The sequence below is a fragment of the Melitaea cinxia genome, chromosome 4 (genome assembly GCF_905220565.1).
Source record: "Melitaea cinxia chromosome 4, ilMelCinx1.1, whole genome shotgun sequence".
NCBI lineage: Eukaryota > Metazoa > Arthropoda > Insecta > Lepidoptera > Nymphalidae > Melitaea > Melitaea cinxia.
The window spans coordinates 2,283,917-2,309,251 of NC_059397.1; the positions used below are offsets into that span (position 1 = coordinate 2,283,917).

The 25,335-nt window shown below is 32.2% G+C and overlaps 3 protein-coding genes and 1 long non-coding RNA gene across 5 annotated transcripts in view; 2 read left to right on the top strand and 2 right to left on the bottom strand.

Moving 5' to 3' along the window:
* Positions 1-22: 22 nt before the first annotated feature.
* On the bottom strand, positions 23-4,926 carry LOC123670013 (clathrin light chain). Of its 2 annotated transcripts, XM_045603508.1 has the most exons (6): positions 4,659-4,926; positions 3,319-3,495; positions 2,576-2,687; positions 1,983-1,994; positions 761-949; positions 23-324 (listed from the first exon to the last, which is right to left on the bottom strand). In XM_045603508.1, exons 1-6 carry the CDS (start codon positions 4,822-4,824, stop codon positions 318-320), a joined length of 663 nt encoding a protein of 220 aa, XP_045459464.1. In that variant the 5' UTR covers positions 4,825-4,926; the 3' UTR covers positions 23-317. The 2 variants fall into 2 exon arrangements, with proteins under 2 accessions (XP_045459464.1, XP_045459465.1); XM_045603509.1 differs by lacking the exon at positions 1,983-1,994.
* A 142-nt stretch (positions 4,927-5,068) lies between these two features.
* On the top strand, positions 5,069-5,963 carry LOC123670015. Its single transcript, XR_006745855.1, has 3 exons — positions 5,069-5,350; positions 5,549-5,767; positions 5,868-5,963. It is a non-coding gene; the product is annotated as an uncharacterized LOC123670015 (long non-coding RNA).
* A 3,282-nt stretch (positions 5,964-9,245) lies between these two features.
* Positions 9,246-10,803, top strand: LOC123670012 (growth arrest and DNA damage-inducible proteins-interacting protein 1). The gene is made up of 3 exons (XM_045603507.1): positions 9,246-9,657; positions 9,874-10,109; positions 10,538-10,803. The coding sequence occupies exons 1-3, from the start codon at positions 9,354-9,356 to the stop codon at positions 10,745-10,747; spliced, it is 750 nt and encodes a 249-aa protein (XP_045459463.1). The 5' UTR covers positions 9,246-9,353; the 3' UTR covers positions 10,748-10,803.
* A 298-nt stretch (positions 10,804-11,101) lies between these two features.
* The window catches only part of LOC123670011, a 47,143-nt gene continuing 32,909 nt past the window's right edge, over positions 11,102-25,335 (bottom strand). Inside the window, exons 9-21 of the mRNA XM_045603506.1 lie at positions 22,897-23,026; positions 21,231-21,368; positions 17,847-18,034; positions 16,536-16,712; positions 15,924-16,098; positions 15,034-15,212; positions 14,143-14,210; positions 13,976-14,065; positions 13,608-13,756; positions 13,221-13,377; positions 12,552-12,792; positions 11,850-11,975; positions 11,102-11,273 (exon numbers count right to left, since the gene is read on the bottom strand). Of these exons, the coding sequence (XP_045459462.1) occupies positions 11,160-11,273; positions 11,850-11,975; positions 12,552-12,792; positions 13,221-13,377; positions 13,608-13,756; positions 13,976-14,065; positions 14,143-14,210; positions 15,034-15,212; positions 15,924-16,098; positions 16,536-16,712; positions 17,847-18,034; positions 21,231-21,368; positions 22,897-23,026 (1,932 nt within the window). The 3' untranslated portion in view covers positions 11,102-11,159. The remainder of the gene's footprint in view (positions 11,274-11,849; positions 11,976-12,551; positions 12,793-13,220; positions 13,378-13,607; positions 13,757-13,975; positions 14,066-14,142; positions 14,211-15,033; positions 15,213-15,923; positions 16,099-16,535; positions 16,713-17,846; positions 18,035-21,230; positions 21,369-22,896; positions 23,027-25,335) is intronic.

Consider the following 25,335-nt stretch of genomic DNA (forward strand, 5'->3'; position numbering starts at 1 on the left):
TTAATAATAAAAGTATACTCAGTTTTGGAATGATATTTACTTTAATACTATGATCAAATAAAAAAAGACTATTCTCAATATTAAAGCCAATATTGTTGAACATTGTTAAATAAAAAAATTAAATAAACAACGGTTGTAATAATTTATACAGGTCTAGAACAGCTATACAGCAACATGCTCTGTGAATTTATATTAACCATTATGTATATAAATATTAATTTACAATAATATGTGATTTAATAACACTGAGACTGACGTTTAGAGAAATATTCAGGCTAATAACAATAATTTTCTTAGTAATTTCTTGTTTTATTTATTCAAGCTCTGTGAACGAAAAAAATTTTTGGTTAATATCTTACAATATGTTAATTAAAGTATAATTAAAATTAGTGACACAAAAAAATATATATTGAAAAGTTGCCAGTATTACTAGAGATGATTTAATAACATACATAAATCAAAGTGTGTATATTGTATTGAAGAAGAAAAATGATTTCTTGTGAAATTCTAATACCCAAAATTTTATTCACTAGAAAATATTAGTAGTGTCTATAAGAAGACTTGTTTTTTAATACAATGTTAAATGATTTATACTGCATTTTATGCTTCTAATACAACATAGCTTGATTTTATTATTTCAGAAATAGGGTATAAAAGATAGAAATGAAAAACCTGTTTTCAGACAGAATTTCTAGTTCCTAGATTTTAACATAAGCATATTCCATAAAATGATGTCTATTTTATAAACTTAATTACTTACACTTTAGTAGTGCGAGGTGGGTATTTGGGACGCACTCCGGATTGTTTGAGTTGTAATACGATGGAACGTAGACGGGCTACATCTCGGCCACGTCTCGGTCCAAAGTCACATAGTTCGGACACTCGAGCCCACTCATTACCATCTTCTGGGGCACCTTCGGAACCTCTTGCTAGAGCTCTCTCAGCATTTCTAGAAAAATTATTTTGTGTGATACTGAATACATTACATATTTAATAATTAATTTAAAAATGATCTGTGAATGACTTCTAGTTGCTAGAGCTCCCTCAGCATTTCTAAAATAATGTTTTCAAAAAGTGATAACTCTGTGAATATAAATTTGATAATTAATTAAAAATGATCGGTAAAAGCATCAATGACTTTTTAGTCTGAAAAATATGGTTTAAATTATTAACAATAGTAAATATATTATATTGATGTATAAACTAAATGAAATGTAATTTATAAATACATATGTATTTTGTAAATGTAATATAAATAAAATATTGTTATATGGAAATAAAATACATTACATCTCACGAATTTTTCAAAAACATTCACATCAATCCTAAGAACCAATTTTACTATTTAAAGTTAGGTAAAAAAAGATGGCATTATTGCTATTGATAGTTTAATAGGATTTGTGAACTGTTTGTTTCTGATTTTATTATAAACTAGCTGTACTCTGCGTGCGTTGCTACGCTTTTTTTTTTAATATTTTTTTTTTGTTCTACCAAAGAGGAAACGCTGTGAGCTTATGCACAAGACTGCTGAAGATCATGCCATGATCAAATGCATAGTTTACGATTCTATAAAAGACATACAGACCAACGGTTAATCTTCTATTTTTATATTGGTTCTATGAGTTCATTGGAATTAATTAAACAAATGTGAATAAAATTACAGTATATCTGAAATTAATTAAATATTACAAATAGACACGTTTTTTATATTTTTATCAATTTTTTGTTTTTAATATACAATTACATGCAGAAGGCCCGACTTCTGACTGATTTTACAGATTACTATTCTAAAAACATCTAAACCTGTATAGCAATTGATCATGAAACATGGGTCTAGCATGGTAAGCATAAATTAACAAAACTTCCCTGTTAAAAAATGAAACAAAAACTTTAAATAAAATGATGACAGCACACAAGAGTCCAAACACCTTGGTGACACATGTTAGTACCCTTTCCTTTATAATTTGTACTCATATACTCACTTAGCTGATTCCCTGCCAGCATCGAAAAGAAAATATTGTATTAATAGATATTTTCAACATGCATATGTATGCAATATTCTTTTTACGACTTATTAAGAAACTAGCATGCATAGAAATCTTATATATATTGGTTGATTGTAGTAAATTAAATTAATTTATTTGCTATTCTGGGTACAATGTGTATTATACATATAACATAGCAATATTTATATTGGTTCAAAAAGGTTTTACCTTTAAATATTCTAACATGATTAATTAATAAAAAGTATAAAATAGTGATGTCCTTTCACACAAATGGTATGTATGTATATAAGTCATATATTTTATATAGAAAGTTCTAATTGAGGCAATGACTTCAGTATCAATAATATTCTCAAGAGCATATTTAGTACATAAATATTTATGAATAAATACTAATTAAAATATTACTTGCATCTTTAAATAATTAATATTTATACATAAGTTGAACAAACTTGAAAGATAATAAATAGGATAAGCTTATTTTCATTTTACATATTATATTTCATAATTCCTTTTTTTAAATTTTAATAATTTTATATACTGTTTAATTAGGTATATATTTGACTTGTTACCTATTGGCTGCCTTAGTTTTGGATATTTGCTCTTCATGAGTCTTGTACCAGTCTTCGAGTTCTTTCTTTGCTATTTTCAACATTTCTTGTTTTTTCGTTTCTTCTTCAATATCTAAAGTTTAGCAAATTAATATTTGATTATTGATATAAGCAATTTAAATGTTTCAAAAAATAAGTTACATAATTCATCTTCAAGTTAAAAGAATGAAAATGATAATATTTTGAATCATAAAATTAAATGTTCAACTCCTAGTTAAGAGTGTTCCTTCAAATGGGGGGTTTTGTAGGTGTAATAGAACACATTCCATGTAACAAAAAATTCCTAGCCCTTTTTTTAATTTTAATTTGTCAAGCTACTGTGGCAATAATACTTCTGCATATCCGTCCAATCCTATTTATCTTCGCTCTAAATAACATAGATAAACAAATTCTTTTTCTTGTACTTTTTTTTAAATGTAAGTTATAGCCTTGCTTATGCCCTCACAAAAGCTATCATGCATAACGAGTCTACCAAAGTAGCTTGTCTAATTAGTCTAATTTAAAAATGGGCTAGAATTTTTCCACATGTAATGTGATTTATTACACCTACATAACGCACCATTTGATTGTAAGTAGATCGGAATTGAACATTTTATGTTATGTATCGCTAGTATCTATAATTCCCTAGTATATCTATTAATTTTTAAAATTATGATATACATTTATAAAGTAAATAAGCAACTCTAATAAAGTTTTTACTATACCCTTTTCCTCCAATCTCTTTTTCTGTTCTTCTCGCCACAGTTTAATCTTCTCAGGCTCCTCCCGCTCTTGTCTAAACACCGGAGTGACGGTTGCCGGGGCTGGTACAGACGTTGGGGCTGAGGTGAGGTCATCATCAATCAGACCATTTGCGTCAAACGCTGCTGCACTTGGGACTTCTGTAATTAAATTCATATACAATTATTTTATAATATAATAATAGCACTATCTATAATATAAATTGGTCCAGAGGGTGGGGCCACTAGATATCTATCCGATAACTAGTTGGAACCGCTATGGGTACGCGACCCCGGACTACTCTAGCTGCTAGTGTCACACACCCCTCCCCGTGATCCGTGGCACTGGTATCCGTAACCCCAGATCCTTCTCTCACATAAATCCTTCTCACCTATCCTTCTTCTTACCTTAAATTTCCCAAGGAGGGTTGATGTCAGGCAGGCGGCCGGTCGTAAAATATACAAGCCAAATCACATTACAACATGGAAAACATGTTGTGCCGACCCTACATAAGTGGGATAAGGGCAGGAAGATGATGACTATCTATAATATAAAAATGAGTCGCTAAATGTGTTGCTAAGCGCAAAACTCGAAAACGGTTGGACCGATTTCGCTAATTCTTTTTTTTAAATATTCCTTGAAGTACGAGGATGGTTCTTACGGAGAGAAAAATTCTAAAAAAAAAAAAATTAAATTTCCTGAAAAAGTCTAAAAACAACACTTTTCTATACTCCCATACAAAAGATTTGTGATATTACTTAAAAGTCAATTTGAACTTTAATACCATACGATAAAGTTTGTGTTAGGCGATACGAAGTTCGCCGGGTCAGCTAGTTATACAATAATTATGTTTGCTCGCAAAAGAAACAAACCAAATCGAATTTACAACAACAAGTAATAGTATGTAGGTAGTCAATAAAACAATCATTCAAATATGCATTATTTGGGAAAATTCAAAAAGTACTTGTCAGATCTCAATCAAATTTAAATGGGACTAAGTACCTACATGACAAGCACTGGCTTTCAAATGAAAAAAAAAAATCATCAAATTCAGTCCACCTGGTAAAAAATTATGAAGTTTTCATGCGCAAAAAAAATAGTTACATTGAGAACATCTTCCTTTTTGTAGTCGGTAAAAATACATTATTTTTTGTTTTTATTATGTATCGTTAACTTCAATTACGATGTTTAAAATGGCATTTATGTACCATATACTAGTTGTATGAATCATGGAAAGTATATTCGTTTATTGATTGCATTACATCATAGTATTAAATGCGGCATTTTAATTTATAGTTCTGCATTAGTAAGTAGTAAACATTACCGACGAAGTCATCAAGACCATTAGAAGCCGATGATAGCGTAACGGGGGGCGGAGCACTCGTCTCCAACTCATCTTCGAGACCGGCCAGCTGATTCTGTTCTCGCGCTAAGAAATCCGCCGCAGGGTCAACTTCCGGTTGCACGAAACTATCGCCGAAGTCATCCATTTTTTAAATATCTTACTTTTAATACACAAAAAAAGTTCACAAAGCTGAACGTAGACGTCGAATAAATAAACCAAAGATAATTTAATTATGACAGTCACTGCTCACCATGGAGCATAGAGAAAAGGAGACCGATCGCTACGTACTAAAGCATAGCCCGCCTGTCCCTAAAAACTTGTTTCAGCCACCAGTCTGCGCTGCTGACGGTAAGTTGCCTACTTATATACTCTTTGGTTGCCTCTGTGAAGTTAGCTGTTTATGTCATGTGCTTATGAGTACAAGTAAATGAAGTTAGTTGAATAATGTATTTTGTAAACAATGTTTACAAATTTTCTTTGCGGCATTTGTGAGAAAATAATCGTGCTCCGTAATTTTTTAATTTTTGACCAAAAGAAACATTACAAAATGGTGAAACATTGTATTGTGCGTGGATGTAAAAGAGATTTAGCATCTGATCGCTAAAATAGAATGAATTACTGAAAAACAATTTGCGTCAATCATCTTTATTCAAAGTACCAAACTACCAAAGGTAATAATATCTTCATACGTTATTGATTCATAGCTGTACATTGGAATACTGAATATGTAAAATTATTATTTGCTTAGTTAATCATGTTTTTTTTAAATAAATTAATCTTTATTGAACTTTTAAGAAATTGTTGAAATTAAGGTTAACTACAAGATTTGCAAGTAATTACATTCTCAAAATTTATTCATTCACTTTCAGAATAACGTATTGAGGGAAAATGGGTAAAAGCTTTATCACAACAATTGACTCCAAATCAGTTTGTGTGAGAAGCACTTTCGCGAAGAAGATATTAAGAAAATTGATCGATTGATTATTAATGGAGCTGAAATTATCATCCCTCGCGAAAGGTGGACTCTTTTGAATGACAATGTCATTCCAATAAACCCTCACGATTTGGAAAAGGACATTTCTGAAGAGGTTTGAATGCCAAAATTTATTATTTTTAGATGATATTGAAATATAAGAAATATCAAATCTGTTTACTTTACTTTAAAGTTGTTTTTTTTTTTTGTTACAGCAAGTTCCAATAGTGCAAAATGACATTAATAACTGACCAATCGAAAAACCTGGATTATACACAACCCTTGTTAAAAATCGTTCAAGGTAACAATTTAAAAGAAGACTCTCAACCAGCAGGACCCCATCATATGGAATCACCAGAGATTGTAACAGCTAATAATGTAAAAGACTTAGATATTATTATGTTTATCATATTGTTATAGATTTGCGAGATTTTAATATTTTTTTGTACATAAATTTCAACATTAGGTCATTATCTCGAACATGTCTCCACCATCATGTGTTACACTAGAAGAGATCCATGCTCATTTTCACTCAATACTGATCCAAGGATGGTGTTATTTTGCTTGTGATGAAGAGTTGATATTATATAAGATATGAATTTTACTATTTCCAATAATCTTTCAGTGAAGGTAAATAATTTTCTCATGCTTTTTTGAATAATTTTATCTATTCATAATGCATACAGAGCATTTTATAAAATTTATTAAGTTTTGCTCACAATCATTTCTGATACAACAGGTTTCTTTCTCTCAACAACCATAAATTGTTATTGATACTACATCATCTATAGAAGATATAAAAATGTATATGGAAACTCTGCAAGCGACTATTTTATGTAAAGGAACTGACATACACTATAGGTACGATATATTTTCTTTCATTTCTTTTAATATAAATAAAAATCTCATACCATTACACATTCGGTGAAAATTGAAAATAAACTTAAAGATTCACCTAAATCGAGGCTCCATCTAGAACTGTGACACCTGAAGTAAAAACAAGCATCAAGTACATCTTTTAGTAGTAGTGTGAAAAGAAAGAAAGTATCTACATTACCTTTGAAAAATTCCAAATCATCTTGTAAGTCAATAGATATGTGTTTTAGGTAGCAGATTTTTTTTGTAATTATCTAACTGTATGCAAATGAACTTGTAAATAATGTAAATACATTTACAAAGCAATTTTATGAAATAAAAAAATATGATATTTTAATTGTTTTTTATTTATTTTACTACTATGTCGTTAAATCTAGCAAATTTTGATTTTTCATTTCTACAACTATCACTCAATATTGATACTAATTCACCACTTCGCCAGTAAACCTGTATAGTAGTCACAATGCAAAGGCCACGTTTATATTGTCTCATTGTTAATTAAATAATTAACAGATAGTCTAATAATATGGATAATATATTTCTGATAATTTTAGTACTATTTCATCATTACATCATTACAGCCTATACAGTCCACTGTTGGACATAGGCCTCCACAAGTTTACGCCAAAAATAACGTGAACTCATGTGTTTTGCCCATAGTCACCACGCTGGGCAGGCGGGTTGGTGACCGCAGTACTGGCTTTGTCGCACCGAAGACGCTGCTGCCCGTCTTCGGCCTGTGTATTTCAAAGCCAGCAGTTGGATGGTTATCCCGCCATCGGTCGGCTTCTTAAGTTCCAAGGTGGTTGTGGAACCTTGTTATCCCTTAGTCGCCTCTTACGACACCCACGGGAAGAGAGGGGGTGGCTAAATTCTTTAGTGCCGTAGCCACACAGCACTATTACTACTACTACTATTATTTTATATTATTTATTTATATATATTATATTACTATACTACTAATATTATTATATTAGTACTATTTACTGACTCTTAATTTACTTTGAGAAAAGTTGTATTTATAATTATAAATTATGTGAAGAAACATATTGTAAGCATCATTAAAAACAGTAATGTGGTGTTTTTATGATTTTTATTGAAAAAAAAAATTAATAAAACCATATCAAAATATGCATAATATTGTTCATAATTAATGAGAGACAATAATGTAATTTTTATACAAAAAAAGCTATAGAATGCTAAAGGTGGTGGTTGCGGGTTCGATCCCCGCACATAACAAACATTTATATTGGCCATACAGATGTTTGCTGTGGTCTGTTTGTGCAGTCCTTTTGAGTCTCCCCACCGTGCCTCGAAGAGAATGTTATGCCGTCGGTTCCTGTTGTTATCATGTACATCTGATAGCGATTGATAGGGAATAAATCTTCCAACCCACATTGGAGCAGCGTGGTGGATTAAGCTCTGACTTAAGCACTGACACGGGGGAAAGAGGCCTATGCACAGCAGTGGGATATTAGAGCATTACATGCTGAAGCATACGGGAAGAATACCACTAACAAATGCTATAGTTTTAACTTATTTAGTATCACAGAACAAAAAAGAAAACATATAGACCTAATCCCAGCCGTGGGATGTTAAAATATTGATCTTATAAAAACAATTTCACATCTTACTGATAAAGTCTCAGTATCTGTAACTTATTGAATCTATAACGATATGAAACGGATAAGTTTCTGAATGTTTTCATTCCGCTTCACACTTCACTATCTGGCAAATACTTTCTATTCAGAACCTTTTTTAATTTATATTATAGGTAATTTCATATTCGAATCTTATTAATAGGTAAACATCGTAAATATTTTAGTTAAAGTACATTTACAATAAATGTGAACAAAAAATAAAGGTTATAAAAAATGTATAAGTGTTATATTAACTGTGAAGTTTTATACTAAGCTTCCTATCGCAGCTTTATTGCATTGAAATAGATTATTATTACGTAACTTAATCCAATATCGTCTACTTCGAATGAATCTTTATTGTGAATTAAATTAATGCCCGTGGTTAAAAATATGCAAACACCTCACAGACTTATAAATAAGACAGTCTTCTCTATAATTATTATTTAGTACTATCTGATCCGAAAGGGACGTCCTTTTTTGCGAATTATCGAAGTTTAATCACTGTATTCTGATTTTTCTTTTCAATTTATGCGAAATTTTCGCATGAGTTCGCCACGTATATACACATCTCTGGAGTTGTTATATACGTTGAATTTTTTTTCTATCGGTCATTGTAACTTATACTTAAAATATACATAAGTTAAAACTTAAAGAATATCAGGTAAAATGAAACCTAGTCGCTTAATTTATATGCTAGTGTAAATTCGAAACAACATCTGTAAAAGCGTAGAAACGTGTGTATATTATTACGATAACAACTTTTACAACTTTTTGAATTGTTGTAGCTCAGAAACAGTTTTTCAGCTTGTTAGGAATTTATGCACCTTCGAATGTCTAAAAAATGATCGAACTAAATGTTGATAGACTTGATAGATCAGTTCAAATTAGCGCACAACAGCCCGCGCTTTTATTGAGGCAACTTAGCGATCGCAGCGCTACGCTATTTCGTCGATATTTTCGGGACACTATTTTCTATAGCGATCGTTCTCCTCTTCTCTATGCTCCATGCTGCTCACTGCAGCGGATGACATCACATCATAAATACCATAAAGTCAATATATTTTTTTTATATAGCAATTTTAAAAAAAACGTCACAATTGCACAAAAAAATTAGGTCTATCTATGGCTTCTAGTGTTCTATAGTCAAAATAAAGTAACCTGAAAATTTCTGAGTCGTTTTTAACAATGAATATATGTGTGAGAAATAGATTCATACGATCTAATCTTGTTAGTAATTTGTGTCGTTTATCAACGGCGCCCGAAGTCGAACAGAATGAGCAAGTGGTGCTAATCGATGATACCGAAGATGTTCAGGCAAAAGAAGCAGAGATAGAAAAGAAAAGAAACAAGTCTGGACTGTCTCCTAATCACTATAACATACTCCACGATAAACGTCCGTATGATGAACCGAAATGTCTTGCGCATTTAACAGTCAAATATAGCAGAAAAATGTACGGTAAATATGGAGTAGCCAGTGGAGTGAATCCTAGTAAGTTGATAGTTCTTATTAAAATATACTATAGTATTTAAGAACTTCCATGGTAACACTTACAGAGACTTAAAACAGGATTTTTTGAGCTCATAAAGTATTTAGTTGTTTTGGTAATAAAATAAAATATATTAGCCGAATTATCAGGAACTCAGCGTTTTTGACCCTTAGTAATATAAAAAAACAATGTAAAATGAACTCTATATCTTATTCTAGGTCTCTGTTGGCCGACAAAAGAGGAAATACAAGAAAGGAAAGAATTCGAAGCCGTTGCTTTTCCATTCACAATCAAAGAAATGATGGAGACAGCGCGGAAAAAGAGAGAGGAAGAGAAACTGAAAATAGACCAGAGAGAGATGGAGTTAGCGGCTAAATTTGCTAAATTAGATCAGTGGAAGAAAGAACTAAATGACAAGATAAATAAGAAAGCTGCTGAAGTTCAATCTGCTAAGGTAAACTATACATCATCTAATATATAAAATTCTCGTGTCGCAGTGTTTGTAGTTAAACTCCTGCGAAACGTCTTGACCGATTCTCGAAATCATTGCCGTTTCATCAAAACATTGCCATTTCATCTGTTAAAATTTCACCCTCATGCACCTAAAGAAGTTTCACTTCAATAATTTTTTGTAAGTAATATAAACATTTTATATTCCCTTTTTCTATTTTTAATTTATTTAAATAATGACAATTTTTAATTTATTTAACAACTTTTATTGTTATCATTTACTTGTTATATAAAATCATATTCATATCAAGGGTGGTGATACTTGAAGAAAATAAACTCTTAATTTTTAACATTTCTTTCATCCTAGTATTGAAAATTTTGCTTGGAACCAAAGAAATATTCCTTCTCAAAACTTGTAATTTATATTTACAGCAAAAGAAGGAACGTCTCGTAGAAGAAGTGAGAAGACACTTTGGTTTCACGCTCGATCCGAGAGACCAGAGGTTCCAAGAAATGCTTGCAAAGCGTGAGAAAGAACAGAAGAAACTTGAGAAACAAGCTAGAATGGAGGCCAAGGAGAAGGCAATGATTGCTAAACTGCAGCAAAAGAATATTGAGATCAGTGATAAGCCAAGTCAGTGAATGGAGCTTATTGTTAGTTTATATTTGTGTAGTAATAAATTAATTTGTTAATTTGATATTTCTTTTTATGAATGAATGTCTTCACCTCCATGAATTACAAATCTCTTCTATTTTTCTCATTTAATATCTAGTATTTGTTCACTTAGTAAGTGAAAGAATTTTCAAAATCGGGCTAGTATTTTTCTGTCTTGTTACAAACAAACAAAAACTCGATTTAGTTCTCTACAATATTAGTATAGATAAAGTTCAGTTACAAATACAAAGAAAAAGAAATTTTGTAAATTTTGTATTGAACACTACTAATATTATGCATAAATGTGTAATGTGATATTACTATCAAACGAAACACATATAATCTGTAGAATAAAATATTTAATCTTTACACAAAATATAAATAAAATCGTATAAAAGTTCAGTCATCGTCCTCATCTGAGGAGTAGAGCGCGTGTTGCGGGTGCGGCGCGCGCGGCGAGCACACGAGCGTGTCCGACGAGTCGCTCACCACGCTGCTGCACGGACTGCTGCGCTCTGATATATTCTGGAAAAAAAAAAAAAATAGGATTGAATGCACTATACGGAATTTAAATTCTTGCGCTATGACATATTCTGTAATTAAAAAAAAACAGCTTGTACCATAAATAATATATTTTTTTTGTATGCGTTTTTATAAATTAAAAAAATTATGTTTATTATTATATTCAAAATTTTATGCACATTAAGGAAATTACAATCATGCGTATTGTCATGTTCTGTAAATTAAAAAAAAAAATGATTGTACCATAAAGCATCTATTTTTTTTCGATTTTATAAATTAAAAAAATTAGTCAGGATTTTACGCTTAAGGAAATTAGATATGTGCGTTTTGCCATGTTCAAAAATTTAAAAACAATCCATACACTTTAAACTCACTTTTTTTGTAGACAGTTCCTAGTTTCACCAGTTGTAAATAAAGAAATAATTTATAAAAATAGTAGAATTCGATGGTAAAAAAGAGTAATGGATCAAAAAATTAAAATACAGTAAAGTATCCAGGAGAAAGCAAATAAAAAAAATTTGTAAAAAATACAATGCATTATTTATACACACGCGGCCATACATATACTTTAGTCATAGTGAAACATACTTTCTTAGTTTCCTTTTTCGCTAGAGAAACTTCTTCCGTCACTGTAAGTTCATCGCCGTGCGCATTCTTCGAGTCTCCCATTATTCTCTCGATTATGTCTGAAGGCTGTGAGAAATTATTAACTTAGATACAAAATAAATAAAATTAAGATGACTTTTCTATTTACCAATTTTTTTTACTTGACAATTTTTTCGTCGACCTACGTTGTTTTATACCGCATAACTTTTTACTGGGCGTACCGATTTTGATGATTTTTAATTTAGTCGACAGCTGATGTTTATCATGTGTCACATTTAAATTTCATCCTTTGGAGTAATCTTTAATAATGCGTATTTACTTGAATATTTTTTCGTCTACCTAGGTTGTATTACTTGTCGATATAATTGAAGTCGGTTTTTTTTCGTTTGCCTGCAAACACAATTATCACTTGTCTATAGTAGTCACCACACTTTGCGTATTGTTTAGCAAGTCATCATTTCTTGCTATATAAAAAATTTTCATCTTTTACGTAACTAGGTATTATCAACAATATTATACAATCACCAACTTTACTATAAATTACTGATCTGATATTCTGATGTTGTGTTAATTGAAACGTATTCCTAATTGTGTTCGGTACTAAATAAAAAAAAAATCGAGTGAAAAAACTGAAAAAAGTAGTTTAGAAGACAAAACACATACTGAATCATCTCTTCCATTGTACTGCATGTCTCTCAATAAATGCGCAGATTTTGTCATCTTTTTCATCTTTGTGTTATCAACTAGTTTAAGATGTGTGCTTTGTGCTTTTTTCGGAACGATTTTTACGCGAAGTCCACTTGGATCTTCTTCTGTTTCTTTTACTTCTACCGCTTCTTCTGACTCTAGTTCTTCTTCTTCTCTTGCTATTTTTTTCTCTTCTGTTCTTTCAACTAAGCATTGCCTAGTGAAAGAGTGAGTTTAATATTATTAAATTTTCGTTTTGTTCGTTTCGAATCTATACTTGTGATCATAGTCATACATTTATTTTATGTCTAAGTTAATATACATTTCTACTATAACCAAATCTCTATATAAATACTTATTGTAATCAAATTTTTTATTTTCTTTTATTTAAGCGGGCCTCATAACGCACTATTGAATTGTAAATTTACAACTTAAAATTATATTCGTTTTAATTAATTTATTATAATTAAAAAGTGAAGTTATTACCGATTGGGAATATAGATTCTAATGAGGAGAATAGGAAAGAAACTCCACAGTTACTTATAAAAAAATGTGAGAAAAATAATAAAATTAATTATTAACGCTAGCAGATCTAGTTATGGGAAGAGTAAGAAAGAAAGGGGTTGTAACTTTAAACCCACTCACCCATTGCACTGATTGTTTTTGATAAACGCATAAATGTCTCTAAAGGCTTGCTGTATGTAAGATAACGTGTGTTGGTCGATGGGAACAGAACTCGTGGAACCTGAACTGCTCGAGAGATCACCCGAACGTGAACTGGCTTGGAATGATTGCTCGGAACCTGGATAACGATGTAGATGCGATGAACATGCAATAAGTTGTTTTCCTTTATAAATACTTTTGTTGTTTCTTTGGGTTTGAATATTAATTTGTCAACGCTCTTTCTATGCTTCTGGTGGTATTGCAGGTGTGTATAAGTTACGGTAACTGCTTACCATCACGTGGATCGTATGCTTGTTTACCGATCTAGTCGTATAAAAAAATATATTAATCAGTCATCCTATATCTTACCTGATGAAGTGGCGTTGTTCTGCCACATCTGTATCTGCTGCTGTTTGAGTTGTCTCATCTGCTGGACGAGACGCTCGTTCAGCTCTTCCAGCTGTCGACGGTGTGACGTTTCTTCTTGTAATTGTTCCTCCAAAGCCTCGGCGTAATCCCTAAAAATTATAAGAGCATCTTAGAAACAATTTTACGAAAAAGTCGTCTTATTCCAATTAAAAATTGCTAACTTAATATACCCAGTATTTTTTTTTTCAATCCTGTCTATAGAACGGTTATTATTTCATTAATAGAGTATTGTAATGCGCTAACCTACTGCAGGAATTTCGCAAGAAAGTATTCTAGGTCTATTCTATATTAGACTATTAAGAACTTACTTTTCTTTTTGAACTCCATTGGTCTTAGCGTTATATTTATTTGGCGCATTTCTAACATTTGGTGCTACCCGCTCCTTAACAATGCCATTCCTATAACCATTACTTATATTAATTATATTTATACATTATTAATACAACAAACATGTAACTTGTAACTAAAAACTTACTTAGAAGGCACAGATTTTACTGATCTGCCATCACTGGAGTAACCGCTACCATTGCCCAACCAAGAATACTGTAAAATACAAAATAACAATCTTGCATCAAGAGTTTTTATTATTTACTAGCTGCTGCCCGCGACGTCGTCTGCGTGAACTCTATACAGCACCAAAAATACTTACGATTATACCTTTTAAAATAACATTCATTTACCCGTTTCTTCTTTACATTTCATATCTACAGAAAAATGTAATAGATGGCGCTGCTTTAAAATTGTCTTGTCTACTTGTATTCGTTTAATTATGTTTATCGGCTTAGTTACTTATATTGCGTGATTTTTATAGTGTGAAGCTAGCTTATATAGCATGGTTATTAACATAATAACAACAATATTCAAATATGCATCGTTAGATTACACGTTACAGAATGCGTTGAGGAAATAAAGGTTCACTGCTCGTTCCCGGTAGGTGATAGCATAATAATATGTAGCCCATATATTGACCCGACTTCTTAATAATATTCGTGCCAATTTATTTTGACATACATACAGACAAACAGACAAAAATCCTAAAAACTATATTTTTGGCTTCGGTATCGATGGTAGATCACACCCCTAGTATTCTTTTAAAAAAATATTTAATGTACAGTTTTGACCTTCCTACCATCTTCTTCTTAATCTAAATATATAAATCTCGTGTCACAATGTTTGTCCTCAATGGACTCCTAAACCACTTAACCGATTATAATAAAATTCGCACACCATGTGCAGTACTATATTTTATTTTGATATATTAATTATTATATTTAAGAAAAAAATAAAGAAGGCGGTACAAAGTTCGCCAGGTCAGCTAGTTTTATTATATGTAAGTATAGATTAAAAATATGTTTAGTACTGTTACCTGTCCACTGGCGTCTCTTTCGTTTTGCCTCAAAGCTGATCGTATCTTCGATAGAGATTCGTTCGATAAAGACGGGTTGTGTCGCATGTCGAGCACCACGAGCGTCGTGTTCGACCGCATCATCTGCAGTACGGTTGACGCACACTCCTCGGTCAACCCACAGTTTTGAACATCAAGTGCTGATGGGATTTTGGAAGTTTTTTTTTTTTTAACAAATTACTTAAAATACGATATATTATGAATATATAACATATTTTTATTCGATGTAGCCTAAATATTTAATTATTATGTAGTATTGGTAACCGCCTAAGACTTTTCTATCATTACAGCCTTTACAGTCCACTACTGGACATAGGCCTCCACAAGTTTACGCCAAAAATAGCGTGAACTCATGTGTTTTGCCCATAGTCACCACGCTGGGCAGGCGGGTTGGTGACCGCAGAGCTGGCTTTGTCGCACCGAAGGCGCTGCTGCCCGTCTTCGGCCTGTATATTTCAAAGCCAGCAGTTGGATGGTTATCCCGCCATCGGTCGGCTTTTCAAGATCCAAGGTGGTAGCGGAACTATGTTATCCCTTAGTCGCCTCTTACGACACCCACGGGAAGAGAGGGGGTGGCCATATTCTTTAGTACCGTAGCCACACAGTACAAGTAAGACTTTTCTAAGCATCCATAAATTCTAGCAAGGTAGTATTTAAATTATTGATATCTTTTAATCTTTTTTAAAGTGATTTGTCTTTAGACAGTTTTATAAGGATGGAGCTGATCTAACACACACTGGTGCGATTAAACGAGACCAACACTTACTACACATTCAATTTAACAGCCTTTATAGATATTACGACCAATCAAGCGTTGCTCTGACTTGGCTGCTGTTAATCGATATCTTTACCTTTTATCCATAAATCGTCCGCAAGTTCACTTAGTATTTTACCGACGCCCACATCGCCCAACTGTGGGTTACCGCATAATGAAATTCTTCTCAATCCAGCCATTGTGTCAAGTTCGGGGAGACGGTAACGAAGCGTATGCACCCAGTTTTCACTGTAGCGGTGGATCTTTTGATACTATTGAAAGTAAGAAATAGACGAAAATACACAAAAAAAAATACAATATTTGTCTAGTGGTAAAGCAGAACTTAAAATTTGATGACGCTTTGTTGCTATACTTGGACCAAAAATATACTATTAGAACTAAAATGAAAAATTTTAGTAGAATAAAATTTCTTGGTTTTAACAAAACCAACTTATAAATAATTTGTATATGTCATTATAATTTAATATTATTTCATTATAAATTAAATAATTTGTATAGCTTAGTTAAACATTAGTTAAATGTGAATTGGGATCAATTTTAGATCAGTAAGTAAGTACCTACCTACGCTCGGTGCTTTTATGATAATATGAAGATATAACATTGGGACTTATTCTTACTGTCTTATTACCTTGACCTTACATTGGCTATTTAGAGTTTTTGGTCTAAGATAAGATGATAGTTTTAATACCTTAATTAAATCAGCTATATATCCAGCGCCCAGTGGTGTCAACTCGCAGCCACTGAGGTCCATCGTTAGTATATTAGGCAGACATCTAACAGCTTTGCATATCGCTAAACAGCCGGCGTCGCCGATCAAACATCTTGGCAGATATAGATATTGAAGTGAACTATTAACAAGTAAAGCCTGGAAGGTTTAATATTTATATATACTGTGTCTAACGTAACTAAGCTATATGTATGTATGGTGCTTGGTAATATTATTGCAATCAATAATGAAACAACGAACGAAGAAAAACCGACTTCAATTATATCGACAAGTAATACAACGTAGGTAGACAAAACAATAGTCAAGTAAATACGCATTATCAAAGATCAATCAAAAAGTTGTAATCAGATCTCGATGAAATTTAAATGTGACCACATGATAAACATTGGCTTTCGATTAAATTAAAAATCATTAAAATCGGTACACCCAGTAAAAAGTTGTGGATTTTCGAGAGTTTCCCTCGATTTCTCTGGGATCCCATCATCAGATCCTGGTTTCCTTATCATGGTACCAAACTAGGGATATCTCCTTTCCAACAAAAAAGAATTATCAAAATTGGTTCATAAACGAGGGAGTTATCCCCGAACATACATAAAAAAAATATATATATAAACGGTCGAATTGAGTAACCTCCTCCTTTTTTTGAACTCGGTTAAAACAGAAATAAATTGTCGATATTGGCAATACCATGTCTCTGTTTGATGAAATGATTAAGATCCACTTTCGCACTCAAGGTTTGAAGTTGTACACAACCTTGTGAGAGCTTAGGAAAAGAGCTTTACACTCAACATCCGTCAGAAGAACGAAATCTCATGTCAGAGGAAAAGCACATATTATTAAACCAGACGTCTAGACCCTGATATAATCTGCACACCTACCAAATGTAGGTAAATATTTCACGAGGACGAATCACATTCACACATCTAACGCAACAGTCAGTTTCAGCGAACATTGCGCCAATCCAATGAACATATAAACATTATGGATAAATATGTACGATTTTATTTTTGGGTTACCCACACATTAGGAATTCTAAACATTTTTGAATATCATATTAAAAAATTGACCGATCTAGCGGATATAGACGGCGCCACGGTTCGCTTAAACCGAATATAAAATCATCATATCAAAAATTTCGATCTAGCGGGTACATCGTTCCATAGCTTAATTGGCTAGAGCGCCGACACGGTCAGTTGGAGACGAGTTCGATCTTCGCTGGATCGGTCAATTTTTGATATGATATTCAAAAATTACGGATAAAAGTATATGTACCTCACAAATAGGGTTCAAATAGGGTATCTTTAGCGGTAGTCCCTCTAGGGCCAAAGACGTCAGTAGTGTTGTATTCGACAGTAGTTGCGAGATCGCCTCCACGAGATTGCTTAGCATGAACTTTGTCAAGATAACGGCACGCTTGTTGACTGTCTTCGCTAGACGCTCGCAGTCTATGTGTTCTAAGACTATATAATAAGATTTTATTAGATCGGTATTTAATAGTAAAAATTAATGTAAAATTGAAAATTCTGGTAGACGTTGTAAATAAAATTAGACAAGCACTAGATCGCCATACGAACTTTAGCACTCAATTTTGAGCATGAATATTTAGTAATCTTCTTTTCTACTAAATTTTACATAATTGAGTTTTAATTAATTTACAATAATGCTTAATTACAATTACTAATAATCAGTCAACCATATTATTACACTAATTATAAGGTCGACTGGTAGAGAACGCCTGTATGAATTTAAATCCACTTTTTGCGCAACGTATTTTGTATACTTAGTTGTGTAATAAAGTAAAATAACTAAATAAATATTAATTATTATCTAAATAGATTAATATACCTAATACAAATGAATGCCAACTGTTATTCTTACCAGTTTTCACCTGCTGGCGACATTTTATTGTCACAGAATGCAGGCTAAGATCACAACTTAGAGCATTCAATATCGGTGGCCAGTCGACATACTTTATCCTATCAACGCAAAAGTCCAGAACTTTCGCGTTACCAGACGGTATGACATTATTTATTGGTGTCAAATTTTGTAATTTGCAACATTTCAAATAGCATTGGTGAAAGATGCGACTACTCTTGACATCACCTTTGCCGACCATTATTTTAATAACGAAAGAGTTAAAAACATCCGCGAAATGGCGCTGAAAAAGAGCTGAAAGAAATATCGGAAACTTTTAAAATCGATAAGTGTATATTGTACGAATGCTCTAAAATTACAGTGTTCTCAAAATTAGAATTGCCACGTTGGTGACAACGTCTGTTTTGTTTTATTGTTGTTAAAATCGATTAAAACCTTTTTGGTAAGCAAAAAAAGATTCGACAGATTCGATTGCGATAATCTAATAGATAGTGAAAGATAAATCAAAAAAAAAAAATAGTTTATGTTTAGTTTTAAATTGACGCCCTTTGACGCCAATAAAAGTTAGAAATGTATTCGTATTGTTTTTATTAAAAATTTTTGTTCAGCTCCGACTACGCCTATTATTTATTTAGTTATTTTTGTATTTATGGTAAATTTTTGATTAGTTTTTTAAACTTTGCCTTTTTGCTATAATTTTTAAATATGTTCACAAACAAGTTTACCGGAAATAGGTATATACCAAAAATTTTAGGCTCGTTGATTAAGCTTTCGTCGATGTCTCTGATATCTCATTATCAAATATAGTGCAAAAATAATAATATAAATCAGTAAAAAAATGGTGGATGTAAATTATAATTCTTTTATGAAGTCGCTTAAAGAACATATTTAAAGGCAGATTTATGGGAGGGCAACCGGGGCTACAGCGCCGGGGCCTCCACAAGAGAAAAAAATTCAAACTCATACTAGTTAAGCACTAGTAAACAGACGGTTTTAACTTTTGGGTACGGAACCCTACAAATTTGTTTCATTTTTTAAATTTCAATAACGTGTGAAGTAATATTTTTTATTTCCTCAAAGTAAGCAAAAAACACAATTTAATTGACATATTTATAACATATAATTAAACTTTTCCTTGCATATTTTATTTTATTCATTTTGTTTCACGTTTTATCTTTCATTAAAATTGTCTATTTTATTTGGTCCTCCAGTCCTTTGTTACCCGAGGCATCCAGACTTCTAAATACGGCCCTGTTTAAAGAAAAACTGAAAATAAACAAACAAATATTTTTAAAACTTTATTAAATTACAATTGTGACTTTTGTTTACAATACAAAAACTTAAATGTGGCAGCTTTCGTTTTGACAAAAATAAATTTAATAGCAAACGATATTAAATAACATCGTGCATACAGTAACATTTTGGCTAATTTTTCATTATTTCTTTAAAAATACAACATCAGTATCACATTTCACAAATTAAAGGCAAGCACTACCACATAATAAAAGTTATATAAAAATATCTTTAGGTAGGTACAAAGTTTATAACAAAATACTTAAAACTATTTGTAACTCTTAATATTTAAATAACTCGGTTATAGTGATATTGGTAACGAAAACACCTATTTATAAATTATTATAAAACTTTTAATTAACTCCAAAGTCAAAAAAGGTAAAAAGTATTTATGCTTAGTCTTCACAGATAATTAAAAATTATTATAAACATTGTCATGACCAACTTGAACGCTTCATTCTTTAAGAAATTTACTATTTCGCAAAAATGCGATCAAGATTATTTAAGGCACTAGTAATTAACACAAACATGAATAAAATCGCCTATTTCTTATATAAATAATAAAAAATAATATGTTCTTGTCTCAGGTACACAAGATGTTTATATAATTAGTTGAATTTTTTTTGTATCTTTTATATTTTTATTTTTCATCGTTTTTCTAAATCTACTTCTATCTCTTTCTTTCACAGCCTTTCAGAGCAATTTAATTTTCAATTCTTCAATCCCAAAAAATATAATATGATAACTGTAATTCTATTCATAGAACTATTACCCTTGTTATATCTATATACTTGTCTCTTACTCTCTAGTGATTAGAATGAGATAAATACGATGCAATCCGCGACAAAGTCCACACACATTTCAAATCTCATTCACTCACAAACCGAAGTCTGACATAATAAATATCACCTTTCATTCGTTCTTTCATTCATTCGCTATTTAAAGGCCCCTAACTGGTTTAATCTGTGAGTATAAAACATCGCTTACCAATAACTGCCAGTTACTATGTCTGTAAACTGCTTACTAGCGTTAGATTATTGAAACAGTCTTTGGCGAACAGTAAACAGTGAATGGAATGCATTTACAAACCGTAATAATATACAATCTCACATATCCGTTTCATTCGTTCACGATCGAATAGAAAGAGACACCGTTAGTTCGCATCAAGCCTACCCTCATTTATCTCAATATCATTCATCCGTTCTATTCATTCATGACTGAATGGAGAGACAAAGATACTCTGCATAAGTGACACTTTCTTTCCCATTAATTTGTTAGTTTAAATGAGAATTGACGACATCCATCCGTCCCGTTCATTCGCGAGTGAATTAAGAGAGACAGCGATACTTCGTACAAGTTAGTTAGTTTCCTTCCCATTCATTCTTTAAGTGAAATGAGATAGTTTAGTGACGACATCCATCCGTCCCGTTCATTCGCGAGTGAATGGAAAGAGATAGTGCTATTCCGAGTATGTCACTATGTAGTTCGGTTGTCGGTCGGCCTCGGGCTGATCGCCTTCGCTGAACGAATCGTTTGACGAGAGTCGTCTCGTCCATTCGCTCTCTGGATCTGAGAATATGTTGCGGTCGTCTAGATCGTCATCGACGCCTTCTAAGTCTAATTCATCTGTAAGATAAATAAGCTAGATATTAATACGTGAAGCATAAACTTTGTAGCCCTTTTTACGTAAACTGCGCGGAAGGAGATGTATGAAATTTCGCACACTTACAGTTTATATAGAGAAGGAGTGCAGAATGCTATTTTTTTTAATTATTCATAAAAATACATTAAATCAATAAAAAACCTCACACACACTACCATGTATTTAACACACACACGCATACATACTCTTTTGTTTAATATTATAGAAGTATAGTCTTTGACAACAGAATCTTAATAATGTTCAAACTTATAATTTAAATTACATATACCTAATTATGATCGAATTTCGACCATTGGGCGACCGCTAGTATGAATAAAAACGTCCTCAATGTATGTACGCGCATACCTTCCGAACGACTTCATCGAATTGTACAATTGTTTTGCTTGTGTTTCGTTGTATTAATCTGGGGTGATGGTGAAAAAACACCTGTTCATCAAAGCTTTCATATTTGTAATAGCGGTCTTTTATCTTATTGTACATAGAATATGCCTTTAAATTTATAAAGAAATTTACCATAATTCTATCAAAAAATCCTTTAATTTACATCACCAAAATAGTCAAAAAGATATAAATATTCACCAATTAGCAACTGCATACATTCTGCACAGTTACATATTAACAGTTAGTTAGTTACAAGTTAAAACCTCAAACCATTACATAAAACTATCATTTCACCATGAAGTAATGGATTAATGAAAGCTCTAATTGCATTAATTATTATCATCAAATTAGAAAAGCCGAGATGTTAATTTTTTTTTTACTTTTTTTTAACTTACTCAATCATGACCGAAGATGACGTTTTGCTCACCTGTCATTATTTTTGAAAATGTAATTATGGCTTTTAAGGACTATTCTAAACTTATTTAAATTCCACAAAATCTACATAAAAGTGGTTAACATAAAAATACACTAACTTCTACGGAGTATAACTACATTACATGAATATATGTTTCTGCATTCTACATACCATCGTTTGTAGTTCGTACCATTATTATGGCAAAGCCAACTTTTAAAAAATCTAGGATTTTGTTTTCACGTGGGACGCCATATTTATTCCCAACAGAACCTCCTTCTCTCCCCTTTGAGTGATATTATAAAAGCGAGACATACGAAAACTCGTATATATGTTATTTTTTAACATTCGCAGATACAACTACATATTTGTTTGTCATAGGTCATTTCCGAGTTTCTGATTGTTCCAGTGCCACTGTTGCTCGTATAGTAGTGCTAACGTTTAAAGGTTAAAAGAGAGGGTAGACCAACAATGTTATAAATTATTTAACATCCATCCATCCACAGACCAAACATTGAAAAATCAGAATAACCAATGAAATAGTAAATAGCCCAATTAACGTTCAGTATTTACTATTATCACATTGTATGTAAGTTGTATTTTGTTCTAAATAAATCCAAAATCTAATACCGTTAGCTAGTGTTCTAGTACACGCTACACAAATACTTGTATTTATATAATAAAAAGGGACAACGTACCGTCCTCAGCCATCAGCTCGCCAGACCAATCGTTGTCGAACTCCAGTTGTTTGTTGAGATCGCGCTCTGCCGGTGACTGGACTATGTCTGTGTCGGCGTCAGTCACGTCATATATTTCCGTCATTTTCATCTATGAACACAAACACAGACACTGAGTGTTATTGTCTTATGAGATCATTGGGATGAAATAGCATCCAAAACTATTTCACTATGAATATTTTTATTGGACTTTGCATTTTATGGTGTACTAGCTTAACTTTAAGATTTCTTGGGATGTGCCATGTGCGGAATGAAAAGTAAGTTATGGGTTGCTTATAGTAGACTTCAAGTTCCTAAAGTCTCATACATTTTTCTTGTAACAAACATTTTCCCCATTCAACAGGTTGTCTCGTATACCCTCGCCCTGTTTTGGTTTTGCAAGTATATCATAGTTGGTTTAGTGTTAAGTTAGTAAACATTTATTACAAAATCCTCACTAAGAGTCGTAAATAAAATTTATAAATATCATTAATAACGTACAATCCCAATTAGGTATTTTAGAGATAAAATTAATATTGATAGTGTTTAAATTGCTTCTCGTCTGTAGATCTTTCTAAATGATACGAGTATATAATGAATTATCAGTGTAATTAATACATTTTGTTTTAGATACGGAGAGTCAGTAGTTGATTTTTAATTAAAAAATTAATAATATTGATAGTACTTTCTCCCTTTTACTTTTTATTTTGGAGATTTCTTGCAAATGTTATTAATAGGCCAGCTACATTTTTCAAAATATTGATACTAACTTTTAAAAAAAATTAGCGATTTTGTTTAAATTTTTGATCAAGCTTGTAAAATCCCAATGACATACCTATATTATAAAATCTATATTTCCGGGTCTATTTAATTTTTTATTACATAAAATAGTGATAGCGACAGGCGTGGGTAGTTAAAAATTTATACAATCAACATTTCTAAGCAAGGAGTCACTACCACTCAATTTTTTATATATTTTCAAAATGTTGTTTATTAAATCACAAAAAATATTATCTTTAGCTAATTAACTTTCACCATATTGCGTTGTATTTCAATGCAATTGCGCGTTGTTTACAATGTGTCACCGTTAAATTTATCAGCGGCACGTAATGCATGCCGTCGCGATCATTGATCAATGCATTGCTGTAAACACCTCATTAACAAAGAGATTTTTAGTTTTAAAGGTTTTATGTTGGTTAGTCACGTGCCGATTTTTCATAATAGTCATGTAATAAAAAATGTTACACATTGGTCGTTTGCTTTAAGATTTGTAACAAATGATTGGTTATTACAACGTTATAGCCAACAACAAAAAAAAATTAATTTTACGTAGATAATTTTACTTCGTTTCAGCCTGTAATATCCCACTACTGGGCATAGGCCTCTTTCCCCATGCAGGAGAAGGATCAGAGCTTAATCCAGCACGCTGCTCCAATGCGGGTTGGCGGATATATTCCCTTCTATGAGTAACGATCGCTATCAGGTGTACATGATAACAACCGGGACCGACGGCTTAACGTGCTCTCCGAGTCACGGTGGGGAGACCCACAAGGACTGCACAAACACCCAGATCACGGCAAACACCTGTATGGCCAATACAAATGTTTGTCATGTGCGGGGATCGAACCCGCAACCGCTAACGCAACAGGCACAATCCATGCCTGTAACCGTTGCGCCACGAAACTTTGAACACGGAAATAAAAACCGACATTAAAATAATCTTAATATGTTGCAGCTACAATTAAAACTTAAACAGACGATAACCTACACTAACGTCAACACTTTTTACAATTTTTAACGATAAATAACAAAACATTGGCATGTTATAAAAAAAAAAATTAAAATAAACCCATGATAACCCGCGCAAAATAAATTGCGTCACGAGATAACGAGGGAAATAGAAATTGTAGCTGTTTATTTCTGTTTTACGATTTTAGAAAGGGACGCATAGCTTGTTGTGATCTTTGAGTTCGTTTTAATGTTTACGCTTGTTAAGAAACGTTTGTATAATCAACTCTTGTTCCATATTTGAATCAACTTGTCTTGCAATGAATTTAGATTTGAACTGATTTTTAATTCTTTTTATAATATTGATATATTTTTAAATATAAAAAAGCATTGTTTTCCTTGTCTAAACAACCGCTCTGGTATAGTGGTGTGTGTTTCCCATTCGATTCCCACTCGGAACGGATATTTGTATTAGAACAAATATTTCTTTCCAGTTTGAATGTGTGTCCTCGTGGGGTTTTTCATCGTGCATCGGAGAGCACGTTAAGCCCCGGTTGTTATAACGTGCCCCTGATAGCGATCGTTACTCATAGTAGGGAATATATCCACTAACCCAATTTTTTAGACACGAGACTTAGCTAGATCGATTTTGCACTATCGTAACTTGGCCGTATAGCAAACGTCATCGAAATC